General features: G+C 35.8%; 1 protein-coding gene across 4 annotated transcripts in view; it reads left to right on the top strand.

Annotated features, from left to right (window-relative positions):
- Positions 1-2871: 2871 nt before the first annotated feature.
- Positions 2872-18512, top strand: part of LOC149576336 (5'-AMP-activated protein kinase-like protein) — a 54256-nt gene continuing 38615 nt past the window's right edge. Inside the window, exons 1-3 of one of the 4 annotated variants that reach the window (XM_089816881.1) lie at positions 2872-3225; positions 3372-3857; positions 11532-11718. In XM_089816881.1, coding sequence (XP_089673007.1) covers positions 3412-3857; positions 11532-11718 — 633 coding nt within the window. In that variant the 5' untranslated portion in view covers positions 2872-3225; positions 3372-3411. The other 3 variants (XM_089816874.1, XM_089816867.1, XR_016361442.1) reach the window with 3 other exon arrangements.

Here is an 18512-nt window from a genome sequence, read left to right as displayed (position 1 = left end):
AGAAATAACATATTATAAACTAAATAAAAATAGAAATAATTTTAAAGAAATCAAATGAAACAAATTTTTTTAAAAATTTAAAAAATTAAAAAGCAACTTAATGGAATTTCTTTTTCCTATTTATCATAAAAATAAAATAAAAAAATAATAATAATATGAGGAAACAAATGCTCCAGCACTTCTAATGTTCCTTCTCTATTCCTATTATTAGCATTTCACCTCTCAAGTTCTCTTATGTGCAATCTATATTTTCTTTCTATGCCTATTCCCACCTTTAGATATTTATCAAATCCAACCATGATCAACACTCACATATAGTGAAATATACACAAGCCTAAGACACACATTGTAAGTGGTTATATACCATAAAGTGATGAAAAATGGAAATAAAATTATGTAATAATCAATAGAGATAGTTTTCTTGTAGTTAGGTGCTAAAGGAAAGGTTTTAAATTGACAAAAAATCCCCTTAAGACCTTATTGAAACAATTGTTTTGACTATTTTTTGGCTTGATATATTGAAGGCAACCAAAAATGAAATGAAATGTGATCCATCCATTTAAAGTCAAGGCAATCTCAGATGCTAAATAATAGAAATGACTTTCACAATAACATTTAGACAAAATCAAACATCCAATACACTAATTTGCTATTAACATTGTGACCATACCAATACTAAATCCCCCGCCTCATGAGAAAGTTTGATGTAAAACATTCTACTAAGTAATGCTAAATATATTTGACATGACAATAAACAATGTTTCAAAATAACAACATTTACAACCTATCTCTAACATACACCCCCAACAATTTAGATAGTTTTACCTAAAATTAAAATTTAACATGATCATAAATTAAAAAAATTAACATATTTTTGCTTTAAATCTTCAAAGCTGCCCCTCTCCATATTGCAAACCTTTTCTTTTCCCCCATTCTAAATTCTTCTCTTTCAAAAAAAAAAAAAAAAACAGAGAGAATACATGTTTCCTAGGCAATTGTTGCATGTTGTACAATAAATTTGCCCAAAAAAATTAAAGTTAGGAAATAATGAAAAATTGCATGAAAAAGAAAGGCTTTTGGTAATGAAATGACAAACATGACCAAACATGCCAAAGAAATGACATGATATGATTTCATTTCGATCAAAAGTGATGCATAATAGATATACAAATTTCATTGTCATTGAGGCATCTAGATGTACATGTAAGAGCTCAAAAACATATACAAATTTTGTTGTCAATATATTATGTTACTAATTTCATTCCACTACAATAATATTTAAGTTGAATCCATAAACAAATTTCTTTGGAAAAAAAAATACACGACCCATATAAAAAATGAAAAAACTACATAGATCTGCTATATTAATGGATTTACACAATAGTTTTTGGCTAAAGAGAAACAAAATTGCAACAATCATCATAGTCTTACATTAAATAAGAGCCTTTATTCATGAAGAATGGAAAAATGCTAAAATGAGAAACAAAACTCTCATTGATTTGTTATAACCTAGCAAGAATACAACTCGCCAACACCTTAAGTTCATAAAAAATGAAGTTCAGAACACTCTAAGCAACCACTCCGGATTTTTATAGAAATGTCAAATAAAGAAATCGAATGCTTCAAACAATTGTAAAAAGAAAAAATAGAAAGAATATAAATAAATAAGAATAGAAAGATTTTTGAAGGAAATAAACAGAGTAGAAAGAATACAGATAAATAAGAATAGAAATCATTTTAAAGGAAATAAAATTAAATAAAATATTAAAAAAATTAAAAAATTGAAAAGCAACTTGAAATAATCAATGAAATTTCTTTTTCTCATTGGAGTTGACAATTTTTTGGCATTAAATTGTAAAATCTAGGAGCAAAGCTCCCATATATAAGTTTATTGGCTTAAAAATAATCAATGAAATTTCTTTTTCCGACTGAGGCTGATGGCATTAAATTGTAAAATCCAACACATATAAGTCTATCAACTTAATAAAGCTAAATTAAAACATATGTAAACTAGACAAGAGCCTATAGTACAATGATAATTTGTAAACCTCTCATTTAATTGATTTTGAGTTGAATCTACATCATAACACATAATAACAAGTGCCACATAGTGGACAATATTTGCCGATTATAATTATAATATTTAATATTAAAAATTTAATTATAAAACCATAATGTAGAAATAGAATTGATCATACAATTATAGTACATAAATGAAAGCAATGGCAATGTCACAATATAATATAAATATATAACATAACATTTACTTAATATCTAAATCTATGCATAAATAGTAAAAAATAAAAAGTCATAATAAATTTTGTATTAATATTATGAATTTAGAAGTAATTTTATAATAATACATCAAAATAATATTTATAAAAAAAATATTTATGTAATAGTGGAAAATAAAATAATTTCAATATTTTTTTATAACATTATGAAAATTTGAATGAGGCACTGGATGCGAAATGTCAATTATGAACCAATGAGAGTGAAGAAAAAAACATTGTTTTCATTTAGTTATTTAAATATTGTACACATTACTTCAGAAAATAATTTAAAAACTTTAAAAAAATAAAAATAGTTCATTCTAATTAGTTCAAATAAATTTGGTTAATAACTAGTTAAACCAAACCAATAATAAAATAAAATAAAATAATAAAAATATGATGCAATGATTATTATTATTTTTTTTTGATGAAAAGTCCCTTCCTTATATTAAAATAATAGAGTAAAGTTACGTATAAAGGATATTTAGCAAACGGCTACATCAGCGTTTTGTTAGTTCTCTACGGTTAGAAATGGTTGAAACGGGTTGAGGACCGTCAAGTTTATAACCCAGTCGAATCTGGTTTAGTTTCCACATTGAAACAAATTCTACCAGGTAGATTCTTCTATCTGGCTTGGACAATACGCGAGGTCAGGATTGCCTGCAAAACTTGCGAGGGTTATCTGCGGACAGGCTTCAATTTGATGGTCAATCCTGCCTGTCACGCAATCAATTTTCTGCGATCACGTCTCCGTAACATTTGGATGATAAGCCCAAATACAAAATCCGTCCGTCTGGCTATAGACCATCAAATTTGTCCTGCTTCAAAAAACAAAATAATTTTTTTCGTCCTTCCCGTATAAATATCAAAAGGCACGCGAACAGCAAGGGAGTAAACGATCAATCCAAAATGGGCAGGATGGGCGGTCGTGATGGTCAGCTTCCCCGTTAAGGCATGTCGTGTTCATAATCCGTTTTTCACCTTTTCTTCTTTTCAAATTGTCATTTATTCTTTGCTTTATCCAGCGAAAGCCCTCTTCTGGTTTTGAGGAGATAGAATATTATTAGTAACTGTTGATTTGGACCAAAGGAGCAGCAGTCCTCGCACTCTGTGTGCCGTGGATGGAGCATGCGAGTGAATGGCATTGGCTTTTTCAACTGCGGGAGTTGCACAGGTTCGAGTCCCACGAAGAGCAACAGCTGCAATCCATACTCTTCTGAAGAAGAAATCGAGTTATAACAGGAATATTAGTACCAGGAAGTGCTTCACGATTCGTGGCGGATGGAGAGGCGTATGTAGATGTGGGAGTAGAGAGTGGAGCGAGGGAAATGCCATGGTGGAGGAGGAGGTGTTTCAATTTATGGAGGTCTCGAACAAGCCGAATCATTTTCCCACGAAGCAGGAGCTCCTCGATGCCGGCCGTTCCGATTTGGTTTCCAAGATTTTGGCGCAAGGCGGCTGGCTGACTGCTGGCTGGGATCATGATTCCGAAACCGTCCATGTTAGCAGCGACAATGGCGGAGCCGATGACCTGGAAGACTGTAAAGAAGTTGCCCTTCCTGCGCTGGCTAGCGATTCTATCATGTAAATGTTATTTGAGCTTTCATTTGTTATTTCTGAGTAATGAAGTATCCCCAGCCCTAAATATCATTTCTGCTTCTGTTTCTTAGTAACTTAATGTTAGTCTTTAATCTTGTTGGCGACACTTCAGAGCATGAGGTCTGTGTATTGAAGGAATTGCTTTATTGTGACTTTTCAGATGTAATCTTGATGCACCTTCAAAAAATTTACGATTGAAGATGCTTAATATGTAAAAATTTAATACAAAATGGCACGATTTAGTAAACCATAAATCTGAAAGATGACATTCTGTGTAATTTTTGATAAAAATGGCACTCTGTAGGTAAAAGAATAAATCTCTGCCTGCAGAAAATCTATCCTTAAGAAAGAAGCTGCAATGGCTGACATATAGCTTGCCCTCTCATGCAACTTTAAGAAACAAGTAACCTTATGTTAGGTTTTTCAATCTATTTTACACCCTTTTGGATGAATATTTTGCATGTTCTGATGAAGTTTAGCAAAACCACGAACATTTTGGCCACAATAGTTTCTATTTAGGTTGGTGATGTGATAAAATTAATTTTTAACCTCCTTAAATATTCTGATCTGTGATTTGGCACCCTCTTACTCTTGGAACATGTATCATAAGCAGAAATTAAGCATCGGTAGAGACACTAGGACAAAAGGTTCCGGATCAAGATTTAGGCACCCATTCACTGTTGAAACATGGATCATGACTTTGGTTGCACCCCGGTAGTGAAACTGGTGAAAGGTTTGATTGCAAAAATGAAAACAGCAGATGAGTAAACAAATTAAACAAGAGAAAATACAACACCAGATTTATCCTGGTTCACCACAAATGTGGTTACATTCAGACTGATTATATAAAAAAGATGATTACAAATGATGCAGGAGCAGCATATTTAAAGACCCCAGAAGAGTCTGGTAAAACCAAGAGACACATAATTGGAGGGAAAAAGATATAATGACCGCTGACCTTCACATATTAACAAACTCCACCTGAAGGACAACCAATGCTGCAGCTGATCACCCAATAGCCTGCTTAAATGCTGCTTTACCTTTTCTTTACAAGTCCAAGAGAAGTCCTGACACATTCGAACTTCTCTTTGGCCATGACCTTTGTGAATATATCTGCCGGATTGATCTTGGTGTCCATCCTTACAACTTTCAGCTTGCCTTCTTCAACTGCATGATGAACAAAGTGAGCATGCGTGTCAATGTGCTTAGAGTGACACTGTGATGAATGATTATGAGCGATGAAAATGGCGCCGCAGCTATCACAAAACAAATTATATTGGCTTCGCTAAACTTTCAAGTCACCAAGCAATTGCTGAAGCCAAATCATTTCCCTTGCACCTTCGGAAAGAGCCAAATATTCAGCCTCAGCTCAAGAAAGAGCAATGCAATGTTGCAACTTTGAAACCCAACTAATAGCAGCTCCAGCAAACATGAAGGTATAAACAGTGGTAGACCTTCATTTATCCAAATCTCCGGCAAGATAAGAATCAATGTAACCTCGCAGCTGAACCTTATTACCTCCAAAACGTAAAACATAATCTGAAGTGCCTTTTAGATACCTTAGTATCCATTTAACTGCTTCCCAGTGAGCCTTCTCGGGATTGCTCATGAATCTGCTCACAACTCCCACCGAATGAGCAATGTCAGGGCGCGTAGAAACCATGGCATACATAATGCTACCAACTACAGATTTATAAGGAATTTTATCCATGAATTCCTTTTCTTCTTGTGCTTTTGGGCACAATTTAGAGCTTAAACGGAAGTGACCAGCAAGAGGAAGAGTAGCAACTTTTGCATCAGCTATACAACTCTATCAACATATTGTTTTTGAGAGAGTGTAATTTCCCTCCTTTTTGTGTCTCCTGTGATTGTCATGCCAAGAATCTTCTTAGCTGCCCCTAAGTCGTTCATTGCAAACTTGCTTGCCAATTTCTCCTTTAATTCATTAACTATTTTCTTATTTGTGCCAGTTACTAACATGTCATCAACCTAAAGAAGGAGAATGATGAACTCACCATTAAGAAGTTTCTTGAAGTAGACACATGGATCTGTTTCGCATCTTGAGAACTTTTGTTCAGCCATGAAGTGATCAAATTTCAAGTACCATTGTCTTGGGGCTTGCTTGAGACCATACAAGCTCCGATTTAATTTGCAATAAAGATGCTTTTGTCCCTTCTTGATGAATCCTTGAGGCTGCTTCATATACAATTCTTCTTCTACATCACCATGTAGGAATGTGGTCTTGACATCAAGCTGCTCCAACTCAAGATCCCACGCTGCGGCTAATCCAAACACTGTTCAGATGGTTGTCATTTTTACAACCGGTGAGAAGATCTCATTTAAGTCTATCCCTTTTTCTTGATCAAACCCCTTTACCACTAATTTGGCCTTGAAGCGTTTTCTGCCCTTTGCTTCTTCTTTCAACTGATATACCCACTTGTTCTTAATTTGTCTTTGATTTGGCAGAAGATTAACCAAATCCCATGTCTGATTCTTGATTAAAGAATCCATTTCTTCATGCATTGTGGCCTGTCATTGATCACTATTTGAATCTTTGAGAGCAACTTTATATGTGCATGGTTCTGAGGATTCTGAAACTAGAATTGATGGCTCTACCTCTTCAGCAAAGAGAAGCTCATAATCTGAAAATTTAGTCAACATCCATCTCTCCCTAGTAGATCTTCTCAACTAAGGCTCAACATTCAGTGTTTGATTTTGAATTAATTCAAAAGGAGAACCAGAGGTTGAAGTTCTTCCATTCAAATGTTTGGTTCCCTGCCTCTGTTTGATTACACCCATGAGTTGGGAATGATATACCCAAATTGATTTGGGAAGTAATTATGTTTGGATGTTGGACTCTGTTTATCATAGGTTGCATAGCTAAACCATGGTCCAATTGTTGTTGATTGAAAGCAGAAACAAAATCCCCTGTTTTTCCAATTGTATTGTTTGAGCAATTTCTACCTTGAGCTACCTGATTATGGTCTTCAGAAGACATTTCGATATCCTTGGGACGAAAGTTATAGCTGCATGACTTATCCCGATCATCATGCCTTGACTTGTGGCAAGGATGAGATGCTTCGTTTTGAATTTTAGAAGTCAATCTTGCTTGACCATCGGTATCTGTCATCGATGAATAAGAATGTGCTATTAAGATAATATCTTATACTTTCTATAACGGTCAACTACTTGTCTGTAGTCCTTTTTTCAGTCTAGATAGGAATGTTTCCTATCTTGTCTCTTTTGTCTTCAATTCAGATAGGAATGTTTCCTATCCTGTCTTCAGTTTTGTTTCTATTTTCGTCTTCAGTCTATGTTGTTTCTTTTAGAAACAACGTCCTTGTAACAAGGAACACATTTGTTCCTCTGTTAATCAATCAATCATTCAGAAATCTGTTAATCTGCCAATTCTTGAATCTTGTAACATGTGCAAGTGTTTGACCACGAGTTTGCGCGAATATGCTATTAATACAACGTTCCATATTACAATAGGTGTGCTTGTTACAAGATGACATTGGAGATAAGAAGTGTTGGTCGTGAACTTCCTCGCATTCGCTTGAACTTGAAACACTAGAGTCATCAAATTGATGACAGTCTTGCAATGGGTTGGGATGTATATGACCCGTAGACAGCCCTGCGCTCGGCTGCTTTATATGACCCGTAGGTGTGTATTCTGCTTCATTGTAACAATGAAAATTTGGAGTGATATCGTGAATGGGAGAGCTAGAAGTAATGTGAGCATGTGGATTGGCCTTGTAATATTGTTCAACTTCTTGGGAAGCATGAGCGCAGTTTAGTGGAGTCGTATCTTCAAGTTGTCGTTGAAAACTTGATGAAGGACCATGGTTGTGAAATGCAGCGGCATTGGGTTCATTATAGGGCTCACGGCTAATGGTATTTACATGAGAGTTGGCAGAGGTAAAAGAGGAAGATGACATAGAGGGGATTGGGGCTAGAATAGAGGTGGGACTGTATGGAATCATATTAGGAACTCTTTGTAGGCTCATGTCAATATTCCTTTGTGCAGAAATTGGCACATATTCTTGTTTTGACATTTCTTGTGTTAGCAAAGCTGGAAATGTTTTCTCATTGAAAACAATATCTTTACTTCAAATAACCTTCTTGTCCACTGAATCCCAAACTTTGAGCACAAATTAGTCCTCTCCATAACCAATGAAAATTCCCTTTTGTGATTTAAAATCCAGCTTACTTCTCTTTTCTTTGGGAACATGTACATAGGCTTCACACCCAAAGATCTGAAGATGTCAGTAAGAAACTCTTCTTCCTTACCATTCCTCTTCCGGAATTCCAAAGTCAACTTTGACGAAGGACTCCGATTAATGAGATATACAACAGTATTACAAGCTTCAGCCCAGAATTCTTTGTGCAGGCTGGCATTTGAAAACATACACTGAGCTTTCTCAAGTATGGTCCTATTAATCCTCTCTGCTGCCCCATTTTATCGAGGGGTGTAGGGAACAACTTTCACCCTTCGAATACCATTATCTGCACAATAGTTGTCAAACTCCAGCGAACAAAACTCACCTCCATTATCCGTTTTTAAGCATTTAATCTTCTGACCTCTTTGGTTTTCAACAAGAGCTTTGAAAACTTTGAATTTAGTAAATACTTCAGATTTTTTGGCCTTGATATATATCCAAACTTTTCTAGTACAATCTTCAAGGAAAGTAACGAAATACTTTGCACCTCCCAAAGAACTTACCTCGGTAGGACCGAAGACATCCGGGTGAACAAGTTCCAATGGTTTTGTCTTCATGTTGTACCCATCTTTGAAGAAGCTGACCCGCTTTTGCTTGCTGTAAAAACAATGTTCACAAAACTCCAAATTTGCTGATTGGAGACCCAGTAGCTGATCCCTCTTTAGCATTACCGCAAGCCTAATCTTTGATGCTAGAGTGCCAAATTGCTGCCCACAACAGTCATAGCAGCACCTACTTCGGTAGGTCTTTTAAAAAGATATAAACTACTGACTTTATTGCCCTTGGCAATAATCATAGAACCTTTAGTGACTTTCCAAGAATCTGGATGAAAGAATGGGTGGTATCGTTGTGCAAAAAGTTGACTAACAAAAATCAGATTTCACCTCAATTTGGGAACATGACAAACATCCTTTAACAACCATTGGTTTCCTCCTTCCAACTGTAGCATAATATCTCCTTTACCAACTATCTCACAAGACTTATTGTCTCCAAGAAATACTTCTCCAAATTGTCCTTCATGATAGTTTGTAAAACAATCCATACAAGAAGTGGCATGAAAAGAAGCTCCGGAATCTATCTCCCAAGATTCTGATTTGGTGTCACTTGTTGAAAGAATTAAAATGCTTTCATCCTTCTCATAGGCTGTATTGGCTTCAATGTTTCTCACCTTCTCTTGTGCCTTCTTGTAAGCCCAAGAATTAAGCTTTGAGTTGCCAGACTTACCAAAAAACCAACACTCTCCATTCCTACCTCTTGACTTTGATCTATTGGGTGATTTTGTAATTGTTACCTCTATGATGGCTTCTTCCCCTTGTTTCGATGCTGACCATGGTGAGAGCATCACCGGATGAGGAGTCTTTGTTACTTCTTTTCATATCTTCACTAAGTAAAGTGGCCACAACTTCATCATAGAGCAGCTTGCCCTTTCCAGGATTTGAAGCGCTAACTGCTGTGACTATGGCATTCCAACTATTAGGTAAGGAACACGACAAGATGATAGCTTTAGATTCGTCATCTTGAGTCATACCGAACGAGGTTGCTTGACATAATAAGGTGTTCAAATCATTTATATGATTTGACATCGCAGTCCCTTCCTTCATTTTCAGCTTGTAGAGCTTCTTCATAATAAAGATTTTATTTGCAGCCAATGCCATGTGATACATGCTTTGAAGTTTATCCCAAACTTCTTTTTTTGTCTTTTCGTTCAATGCATTGAACAAGATGTTTTCAGATATCGAAAGAAAAATTGATGCCTTCACCTTCTCATAAATATTTTCCCAATCTTCATCCATCATTGCAGTTGGTTTCTTACTTTTTCCTTCAATTGCAATTGACAGGTCTTGCTTAACCAGCAAGGAACGCATCGGCACTTTCCACAGGCTGAAGTTCTTGCCTGCGAATTTCTCTACTTTCACATCCTCCATCTTTCTAGAAGTTTAACACCGATTTCCAATCTGCACAACCTGTACTCTGATACCAATTGAAAAGTTTGATTGCAAAAATGAAAAGAGTAGATGAATAAACAAATTAAACAAGAGAAAAATACGACACCAAATTTATCCTGGTTCACCACAAATGTGGCTATGTCCAGATTGAGTAGAGTATTGTATTGATTATATAAAAAGATGATTACAAATGATGCAGGAGCAGCATAAAGGCTCCAATTACATTACATGATGAAGAGTCTCGTAAAACCAAGAGATAAATAATTGGAGGGAAAAAGATATTATGACCATTGACCTTCACATATTAACAACTGGGACGAAGGTTTGGAAATGGGATTCTGCATCCTTTCACTCTTGGAACATGTATGACAACTATGAATTGAACCCCAATAGAGAAACTAGGATCAAAGGTTCTGCATTGAGATTCAGGCACTCTCTCACTTTTGGAATATCAATCACCACTGCAAACCAAGCTTTAGCAGAGGAATTGGGAACACGAGCTTTGAAATGAGATTACATGCTCTTTCACTCTTGGAATATGCATCACATCTTCACAACTAAAAATTAAGTCCTGGTAGAAATTGGATACACAGGATTTGAATTGAAATTTGTGCACCCGCTCACACTTGCAAACATTTGTTACAACTTTAAAATGAGCTGCAGTAGAAAAGGTTGGAGGTAAAAACTTTTGAATTGAGATTTATGCACCTTCTCACTCTTACAACAACAAAAATGAGTTTCACTAGTTAAATTGCAAACAAACGTTTTGACTTGAGACTTATGCACCCTCTCACCCATAGAAATGTGTATTTCTACTACATTTTTAGCTCAATTAGAGAAATCAGGAACACACGTACATTTTGATTTGATATTTATGTACCTTCTCACTCTTGGAAACATGTACTCACAACAATAAAAATGAGTTGCAGCAGTGAAATTACAAACTAAAGTTCTGAATTAAGATTTACTCTCCACTCACTCTTGGAAAGTTAGAAACATGTATCGCAAATGTAAATCAAGCTCAACTACAAGCCTACATGCAAAGGTTTTGATGAACATTTGTGGCTAGTCTATGTGGCCCACCATCAGCTGGGCACAAAGAGCTTCCAAAAAGATCTATCAAATTCAAACTTTCATTCCCCAAATTTCATGTTGAAGCTCAATTATGGTGAATATGATTATTAGAGCTTCAAGAACCTAACATCACAGATTTAGACATTTAAATTGATATTATTGTTTTCTTTTTTGAAACATGCAACTGGATACGTCATGTTCAATCCACTCATTTTTCTAGTTTTGTATCATAGTGTATCAACAATATCTTTATACTATTTGGTGGCCCCACATGCTATTTTGGTTGCTTAGACTCCCCAAGTTCTTCTTCTCCTTCTTTAGGGGTTCTCCAATGCTCATATTGAAATCTCATATCTTTTTGCTTGTTTCTGTTTACCTGTTATATTTTACTTTCCTACCATGTTGCAATATATTTTCAGAGATGTGAGTGCGGAGGATGTCTCCAACAAGCCTGAGAAAATTGCAAGGAAGGAAAGTGGCATTGCCGGGATCCTCAATGGGCTGGAGAGGGAAAGAAAACTTTTTTACAGTGAAGCAGCAGAATCAAAAAGGGGGAACAGACACCAGCAATTCAGTGAGGACAATGAATATGGGAACGCTGTCCAGGTGAGGCAGCATTTGGCAAATTATGCTTGATTGAATTCCATCACAGAATTCCAGATTTCTGTGATGCTTGGTACTGAAATTGAGTTTGCGTTTATCTCCTATTTACATTTGACAAACAAACTGTAATGAGGATGTTCCACAGGAAGTGATTATTTTAAAATCTATGTTTTAGGACAAGTCAGAATAGGTTCTTTGTAAGTTTGGAAATGTGAGTGTTGGAAGCAGGGAGAGTAAGTTAAGAAAGATAATTAAAAATTCGGAATAGCAGTATTGAAATCAGGAAAACTCTAGAAATTATATTTTAAGTTATGTTTTATACCATGCCACTGTATATATACAGTACAGATTTGAGGAGAAGGTGCTCTTTGGTGCATTTTTCTAATTTTGAACATTTGACATAGAAAGTCTGATAGGTTTAATTAGAAGGCAAAATTAATCATTCTGTTCAATGTTTTGGATGATGATCAACTTCACATCAGAACAACAATGATTGCTAAATAGGCTTGGGATAGCTTCAAGACTGTGTATGAATTAAAAATAAGAACCGGATCATGCATTTGCAGAGTCAGTTACAACCCTTGAAAATTCAAAAACAGTGAAAAACCAAGAAAGAGTTGCAAATTTGAGAACAGTGTTAGGGAAAGCTGTCAAATGACTCTATTTTAGCCATTGTCTGGAGAGCAATGGTCCCCACCTTTTTGTTTGTTTATTTATATGTCTCAACATGGCTAGCAGAAAGCCATATTTTCAGGAGTTGGTTATTCTGCTTCAACAAGAAGAGGCAATTCATGTTGATATAATGTTCTCTAGATAATCACGCTCTTCCATCTTTGTAAGGGTAAAACTTGAAAGTGAGACAGATTCATTAGGCTCCTCAAAATCCAAACAAGACAATGCATTTGCACAAAATAATTTTTTTTTGGCGAAGGGACATTATCTCTAAAAATGTTGGTATAATTCCTTGGTGAACACTGAATCAAGTTAGTGAAAGCCACAATAATGTTCTTGGGGGAACAGACGTAAGAATCCCTGTCAGTAGAAAAACAGAAGTAGCAACAATTGAATGGTATTTTAATAGGCAATTCTAATAAAAACATTTTTTGTATGTTACATAGACTTAGGCATTCACTGTTGGAAGCCTTTTTCGGTATATTGACTCTAGTACATTTAAACATATGAAAGAAGAACAAGAATAGTTCCATAAGCTCACACCATCAATTTCATTTGGGCAAGTTTCAATTGTTGATCATACGTCCAATGAAGTAGAGGCTATTGGATATATTTTATTTACCACTCAAAAGTCACAAGTGTTGACTTACTAAGGTTTTGTATGTTCCATGACTCACAAGGAATCTCTTATCAGGATATCAATTGTAGAGCACAACTTGAAGGTTGCATTTGATAGATATGGAATGGGTTTGATAGATATGATAGTGAGAAATTGTCTTAATCAAGATCAGAGTCTTGTAATGGTGAAATCATTGCTCATGCCTTAGGGATCTATACATGTCTTAGTTGGTTTTGTCACAAGTGAAGAGAAGGCCTTCAAATTTGTCAACTACTTTAGCATAGAAGACATGGTCATCTTAGTTTGGGGTATCTTCTTGCATTAAGCAAATGAGACATGGTGCCAAGACATGCCTCATGAATAAAATATAATTTCTTTTCAACAATTGTCCTGCTTGTAAACAAATTGTGCTCCTTTTCGTAGTACAAAAACATGAATCTTTCAACCCTTGGATTTGGTACATACTTATTTGTGTGGACCTATGGCACACCCAATCACTGTTGATGATTACACAAAAAACATGTAGCTCTATTATTGACTACCAAAGCTCAAGCAATTGAAAAATCAAACAATTTTGACCCCTTGCACGAAGGTTATATGGTCTCTCCCTTTAAGCTATTAAAGTAATTTTGTAAAATAGCTCATAATGGTCATTTAAGTTATTTATTTAGTTTAATTAGCAACTTTGTCTTTTCTGTAAGCTAGCTAGTTAGTGTAGTAACTTTCCATTATGTCTTTAGTTCTCAATCATTTCCTTTGTGGAAAGATCTTGTAACCACTTAGATATGGAGTATTCCTCTCCTCCATTTAATACACAACAACAATTAGTTATCATTTCATAGGCCATAAGCTTAGATGAAGGTAAGGAGTTTCCAAACTACCTTTAACAACATGGGATCAAAAGAAAATTTACTACAACATACACATCTCAACAAATTGGTGTTGGAAAGAGGCATAATCGTACCATTGTGGAAATGGTGTGGTGTATATTAAAAGATGCTTATATAGTTTGTGCATTTGGGTAGAATCAGTTTTGACAATTTGATGCAGGAGCATCCTAGGTGTGAAGGCAACCTAGCTTCACCCAAAAACATTTCTGTTTCATCTTTTTCAATAAGGGTTGTTCCGGTGTAGAGTTTCTATTTCATCTTTTTCAATAAAGGTTGTTTCAGTGTAGAGTTTTTATTTGTGAAAACTTTCTCTTTTAGTAAGTTGGTCATACGACCTCAGAATGTTTAGATTTTATAGGTGGAAGTTCATCTTAGATATATCAACCTGCTAGTTGAGGCTCATTGTCATACCATCTGAATTGGTGAAGTTATTGAGGATTTTTGGTACAAAATCTTTGAGCTCAATTTTGAAAGCCTTAGAGGCTCCAAAACGAGGTCAAACCCCGATTGATAACACTTACATGAATAGGGTGTTGTAGATGAGGAGCTATCGATTCTGAAAAGTGGTTATAATTGTCAATCGGAGTTATAGTTAAAAAGTTATCACCTTTAGAAATTCAACTACCTGGAATTATAATTTGAAATTGTTTTGAGCTGATTCTAATGTAATAAATGTGAAAAATAAAATAATTCTAGGGTTAGTTAGCCTTAAGAGTTAGGGCTAAATTCTAGAACCTTCTTGGGTGGTGGAAAATTGCCTATATGAGGAAGGCCCGTAGGGTTGTCCAAGGCACTTCTGGTGGTTGTTTGTGGCTCTGGCTTACAAAATATTGTAAAGGAAAATGCCCATGTGGCTTGACATGTATTTTTGAAATCTTTAATTCTATACTTTTGGAGATAATAAGAAGCCTATTTTCTGTTCTTGCAATTTTTTTTTATATATTTTGGTTTTGTGTTTGCGGTATTAAGGAGAGCACCCTTCATCAAGTGGTATCAGAGGGGGAGTTCCTAAGTGTGTAGACAGATTGCCAATTGTGAGGTGGTTTGCATTAGGACTATAATTTATGGTTTCAGTGTTAAGCATGGAAATGCCTCCACGAAGGGAATGTGGTGGAAGAGCCGAAGGTGTCACACTTGAGGGTTTTAGAGCCCTCCAGAGACAAGTACAAGCATTGCAAGAAGAGATTCGTAGTGGGATGAATTTTGTGGTAAGAGATGAAAGTGAGGATGAATTCAAAGAAGGAATGTTGAACAGGAGGGAGAAGATGATGCTAGGAACCAAGAGGAAGAAAGGCTTTTTAGGGCCATTTCCAAGATTGGGAAAAGACCTAAGATTAAAGTCCCCACATTTTGCAGGAATCTTGATCGGAGGAATCAATCGATTAGAAGAATATTTTGAGTATGAAGATATCAAAGATTTTGATAGGGTAAAGTTTGCAAAGGCCAGACCTAATTGTCATGCTAAGATTTGGTGGCAGGAGATTCAATTAGAGCAAAATAGAAAAGGAAAGGAGAAAATCACAAGATGGGATTGGATGGTAGATAAAGTGAAGCGACAATTCATTCTTGTTGATTATGAGCTTGATCTTCTGAAGAAAATGCAAGGGTTGAAGCAAGCAGAATACTTGTTCAAGAGTTAGTAAAGAGTTCTATCAAGTCCTCATTTGAATGGGCCATGCAAAAGCTGAAAAGGAGAAAGTTGCTCGTTACCTTGATGGGTTGCAGCCAAGTATTAAGGAGGAGTTGAGTCTGGTCAGAGTGAATAGTATTGAAAAATCATACTAGTTTTCCCTAAGAGTAGAGGAAATGTTAAACAAGAAGTTTGAGAGCAGACAAAGTGGAAGAGGTCGTGGTGGAAGATCGAGCAGATGGTCTTATGGAGGCCGAAATGAAGATTAGAAAAAGAAGGACGAAGCTAGCAGTAGTCAAAATCAGAGGGGAAATAATTTCAATTGTTTCCATGATCAGAATAATAGGAATCAAAGAGGAAGAGGAAGAGGACAAGGACCTGGAAGAGGAGGCTTTCGTGGAACATTTTTTCACTATGGAGAAGGTCATTGGGCTTTGAATGTCCTTAACACTAAGGAAGGACAAATAAGAGGATTGAAGGCCAGGCCAAAGTTGCACTTGTGGATGAAGATGCTAAATCATCACATTACGAAGATGTTGAAAGGGGAAAAGTCCTAGTTAATAGAAGAGTTGGTGAGAATGAACTTAGGCAAAGGAGCTTGTTTCGTACTAGGTGCAAATGTGAAGATAAGTGTTGCAATGTGATTATCGATAGTGGGAGCATTGACAAGTTGGTATCAGAGGAAATGGTTAGAAAGTTAAAGCTTAGGAGGTAGAAACACCCATGTCCATACTAGATTGCCTGGGTGTAGGATGACCACAAGGTCATGGTCAATGAACAATGCTTGGTAAAGTTCAAGATTGGGAGTTACCATGGTGAGGTACTATGTGATATCATACCCACAGATGCATGTCATATGTTGTTGAGTAGGCCATGACAGTTTGACAAGTTTGCTGTACATGATGGTCGTGCGAATACCTATTCCTTGACAAAGGATGGAGTAAGACATAAGCTAAAGCCTTTGAAGGACATAAAAGAAAAGGTATGTAGTAATGCCATAATATTTTTTTATTGATGGAAGGAAGTTCATAGAAGGTACGAGGCATGAGCATATGTGTTTTGCTATAATTCCAAAAGTTGGTAAAGAAGTAGAAGATGTGCCTGTAAAAGTTGCATATTTGTTGGATGAATGTCAAGATATTGTATCCAATAACGTGAGTGATGGATTACCATCAATAAGGAAGACCAATCATCAGATGGACTTGATTCCAGGAGCTAGTTTTCCAAATAAGGCAACACATAGAATGACACCAGTAGAGACTGAAGAGTTGAATAGGCAAGTACAAGATTTATTGCAGAAGGGATTGATTCGAGAGAATTTGAATCCATGTGTTGTACCAACGGTATTAGCACTAAAGAAGAATGGAGAATGGAGGATGTGTACAAATTTCAGGGCTATCAAAAAAATCATAATCAAGTATAGATTTCCCTTGCCAAGGATGGATGATATTATGGACTTTTTAAGTGCAATTTTGTTTCACAAAGATAGATATGAATATGGATATCACCAGATTTGGATCGGAGAAGGGGATGAATGGAACAGTGCCTTCAAGAAAAAGGAAGGGTTGTATAAGTGGTTAGTTATTCCTTTTGGGCTAACCAATGCACTGAGCACTTCCTTGCGGCTCAAGAATGAGGTACTAAAAGAATTTCTAGGTAAGTTTGTCATTTTCTACTTAGATGATATTTTGATCTTTAGTAGAACATTGGGGGAGCATATAATGCATATTTATAGGGTGTTTGAGAAGTTAAGGGAAGAGAATTGTTGATTAATTTGAAGAAAAACAACTTTGTGAAGGAGTTAGTTTACTTGGGATTTGTTGTTTCAATAGAAGGTCTAAAAATAGACCCAAAGAAAGTAAAGGCTATATTCGAATGACCTACTCTAAGGGGTGCTACTGAGGTAAGATCTTTTCATGGTTTGGCTAGCTTTTACAGAAAATTTATTAGGAGTTTTAGTAGTGTCTGTGGACCCTTGATTGGAACAATGAGAGGGGATAGGAAGGAGTTTAAGTGGACCACAGGAACGAGTAAGAATTCTGAGTTGTTGAAACAAAAAGCTACAAAACAACCTATTTTAGCACTTCTAAATTTTAATAAGGCGTTTTAAGTAGACATTGATGCTAGTAGTATTGCAATAGGAGTTGTTTTGAGCCAAGACGGTAGATCTGTTGCTTATTTCAGCGAGAAGTTAAATGATGCCAATAGAAAATATTTTGTTTATGATTAGGAATTTTATGCTATAGTTTAGGTATTGAATAAGTGGAGACACTATCTTCTTCCTAAGGAGTTTGTCTTATATGCCGATCATCAAGCTTTGCAATATTTGAATAGTCAAGGAAAGTTGAATCAAAGGCATATGAAATGGGTTGAGCTGTTGCAGAGTTATACATTTGTTTTGAAACACAAGAGTAGGAAGTCTAACAGGGTTGCAAATGCTCTTAGAAGGAGACAAATTTTGCTGTTAGAGATACAAATTGAGGTTGTTGGGTTCAAGGAACTCAAGAATATGTATCTAGAGGATCCTGATTTTGGTGAAGCTCGGAAAGCTTGTACAAGACCTGTTACTCTAGATAGAACCAAGTGGTTGGATTTCATCATCAAGGATGGTATACTATTTAGAGAAAGTTAGTTGTGTATTCCAAGGAGTTTTATGAGGGAGAATCTTATCAAGGAGAAACATTGTGGAGGGTTGGCTGGACATTTTGGTTGAGATAAAACTATTGCTCTAGTTAGTGAGAACCATTATTGGCCACAGTTGTAGCAAGATGTCAAGTAGTTTGTACAAAGTTGCAGATTATGTCATATGGCAAAAGGGGCAAAGTATAATACAGGGTTATATCAACCATTACCTGTACCAGAGAAGTTGTGGGAGGATATCAGTAATGGTTTACCAACAACTCAATGAGGGCATTGTTTAATTTTTGTGGTGGTTGACAGGTTTTCAAAGATGACACATTTCATTCTTTGCAAGAAGACTAAGGAT

Source organism: Cupressus sempervirens, chromosome 1 (assembly GCF_028749045.1).
Source record: "Cupressus sempervirens isolate cs-2001-9-10 chromosome 1, ASM2874904v1, whole genome shotgun sequence".
NCBI classification, from domain to species: Eukaryota; Viridiplantae; Streptophyta; class Pinopsida; order Cupressales; family Cupressaceae; genus Cupressus; species Cupressus sempervirens.
This window is presented reverse-complemented; position numbering and strand designations above follow the sequence as displayed.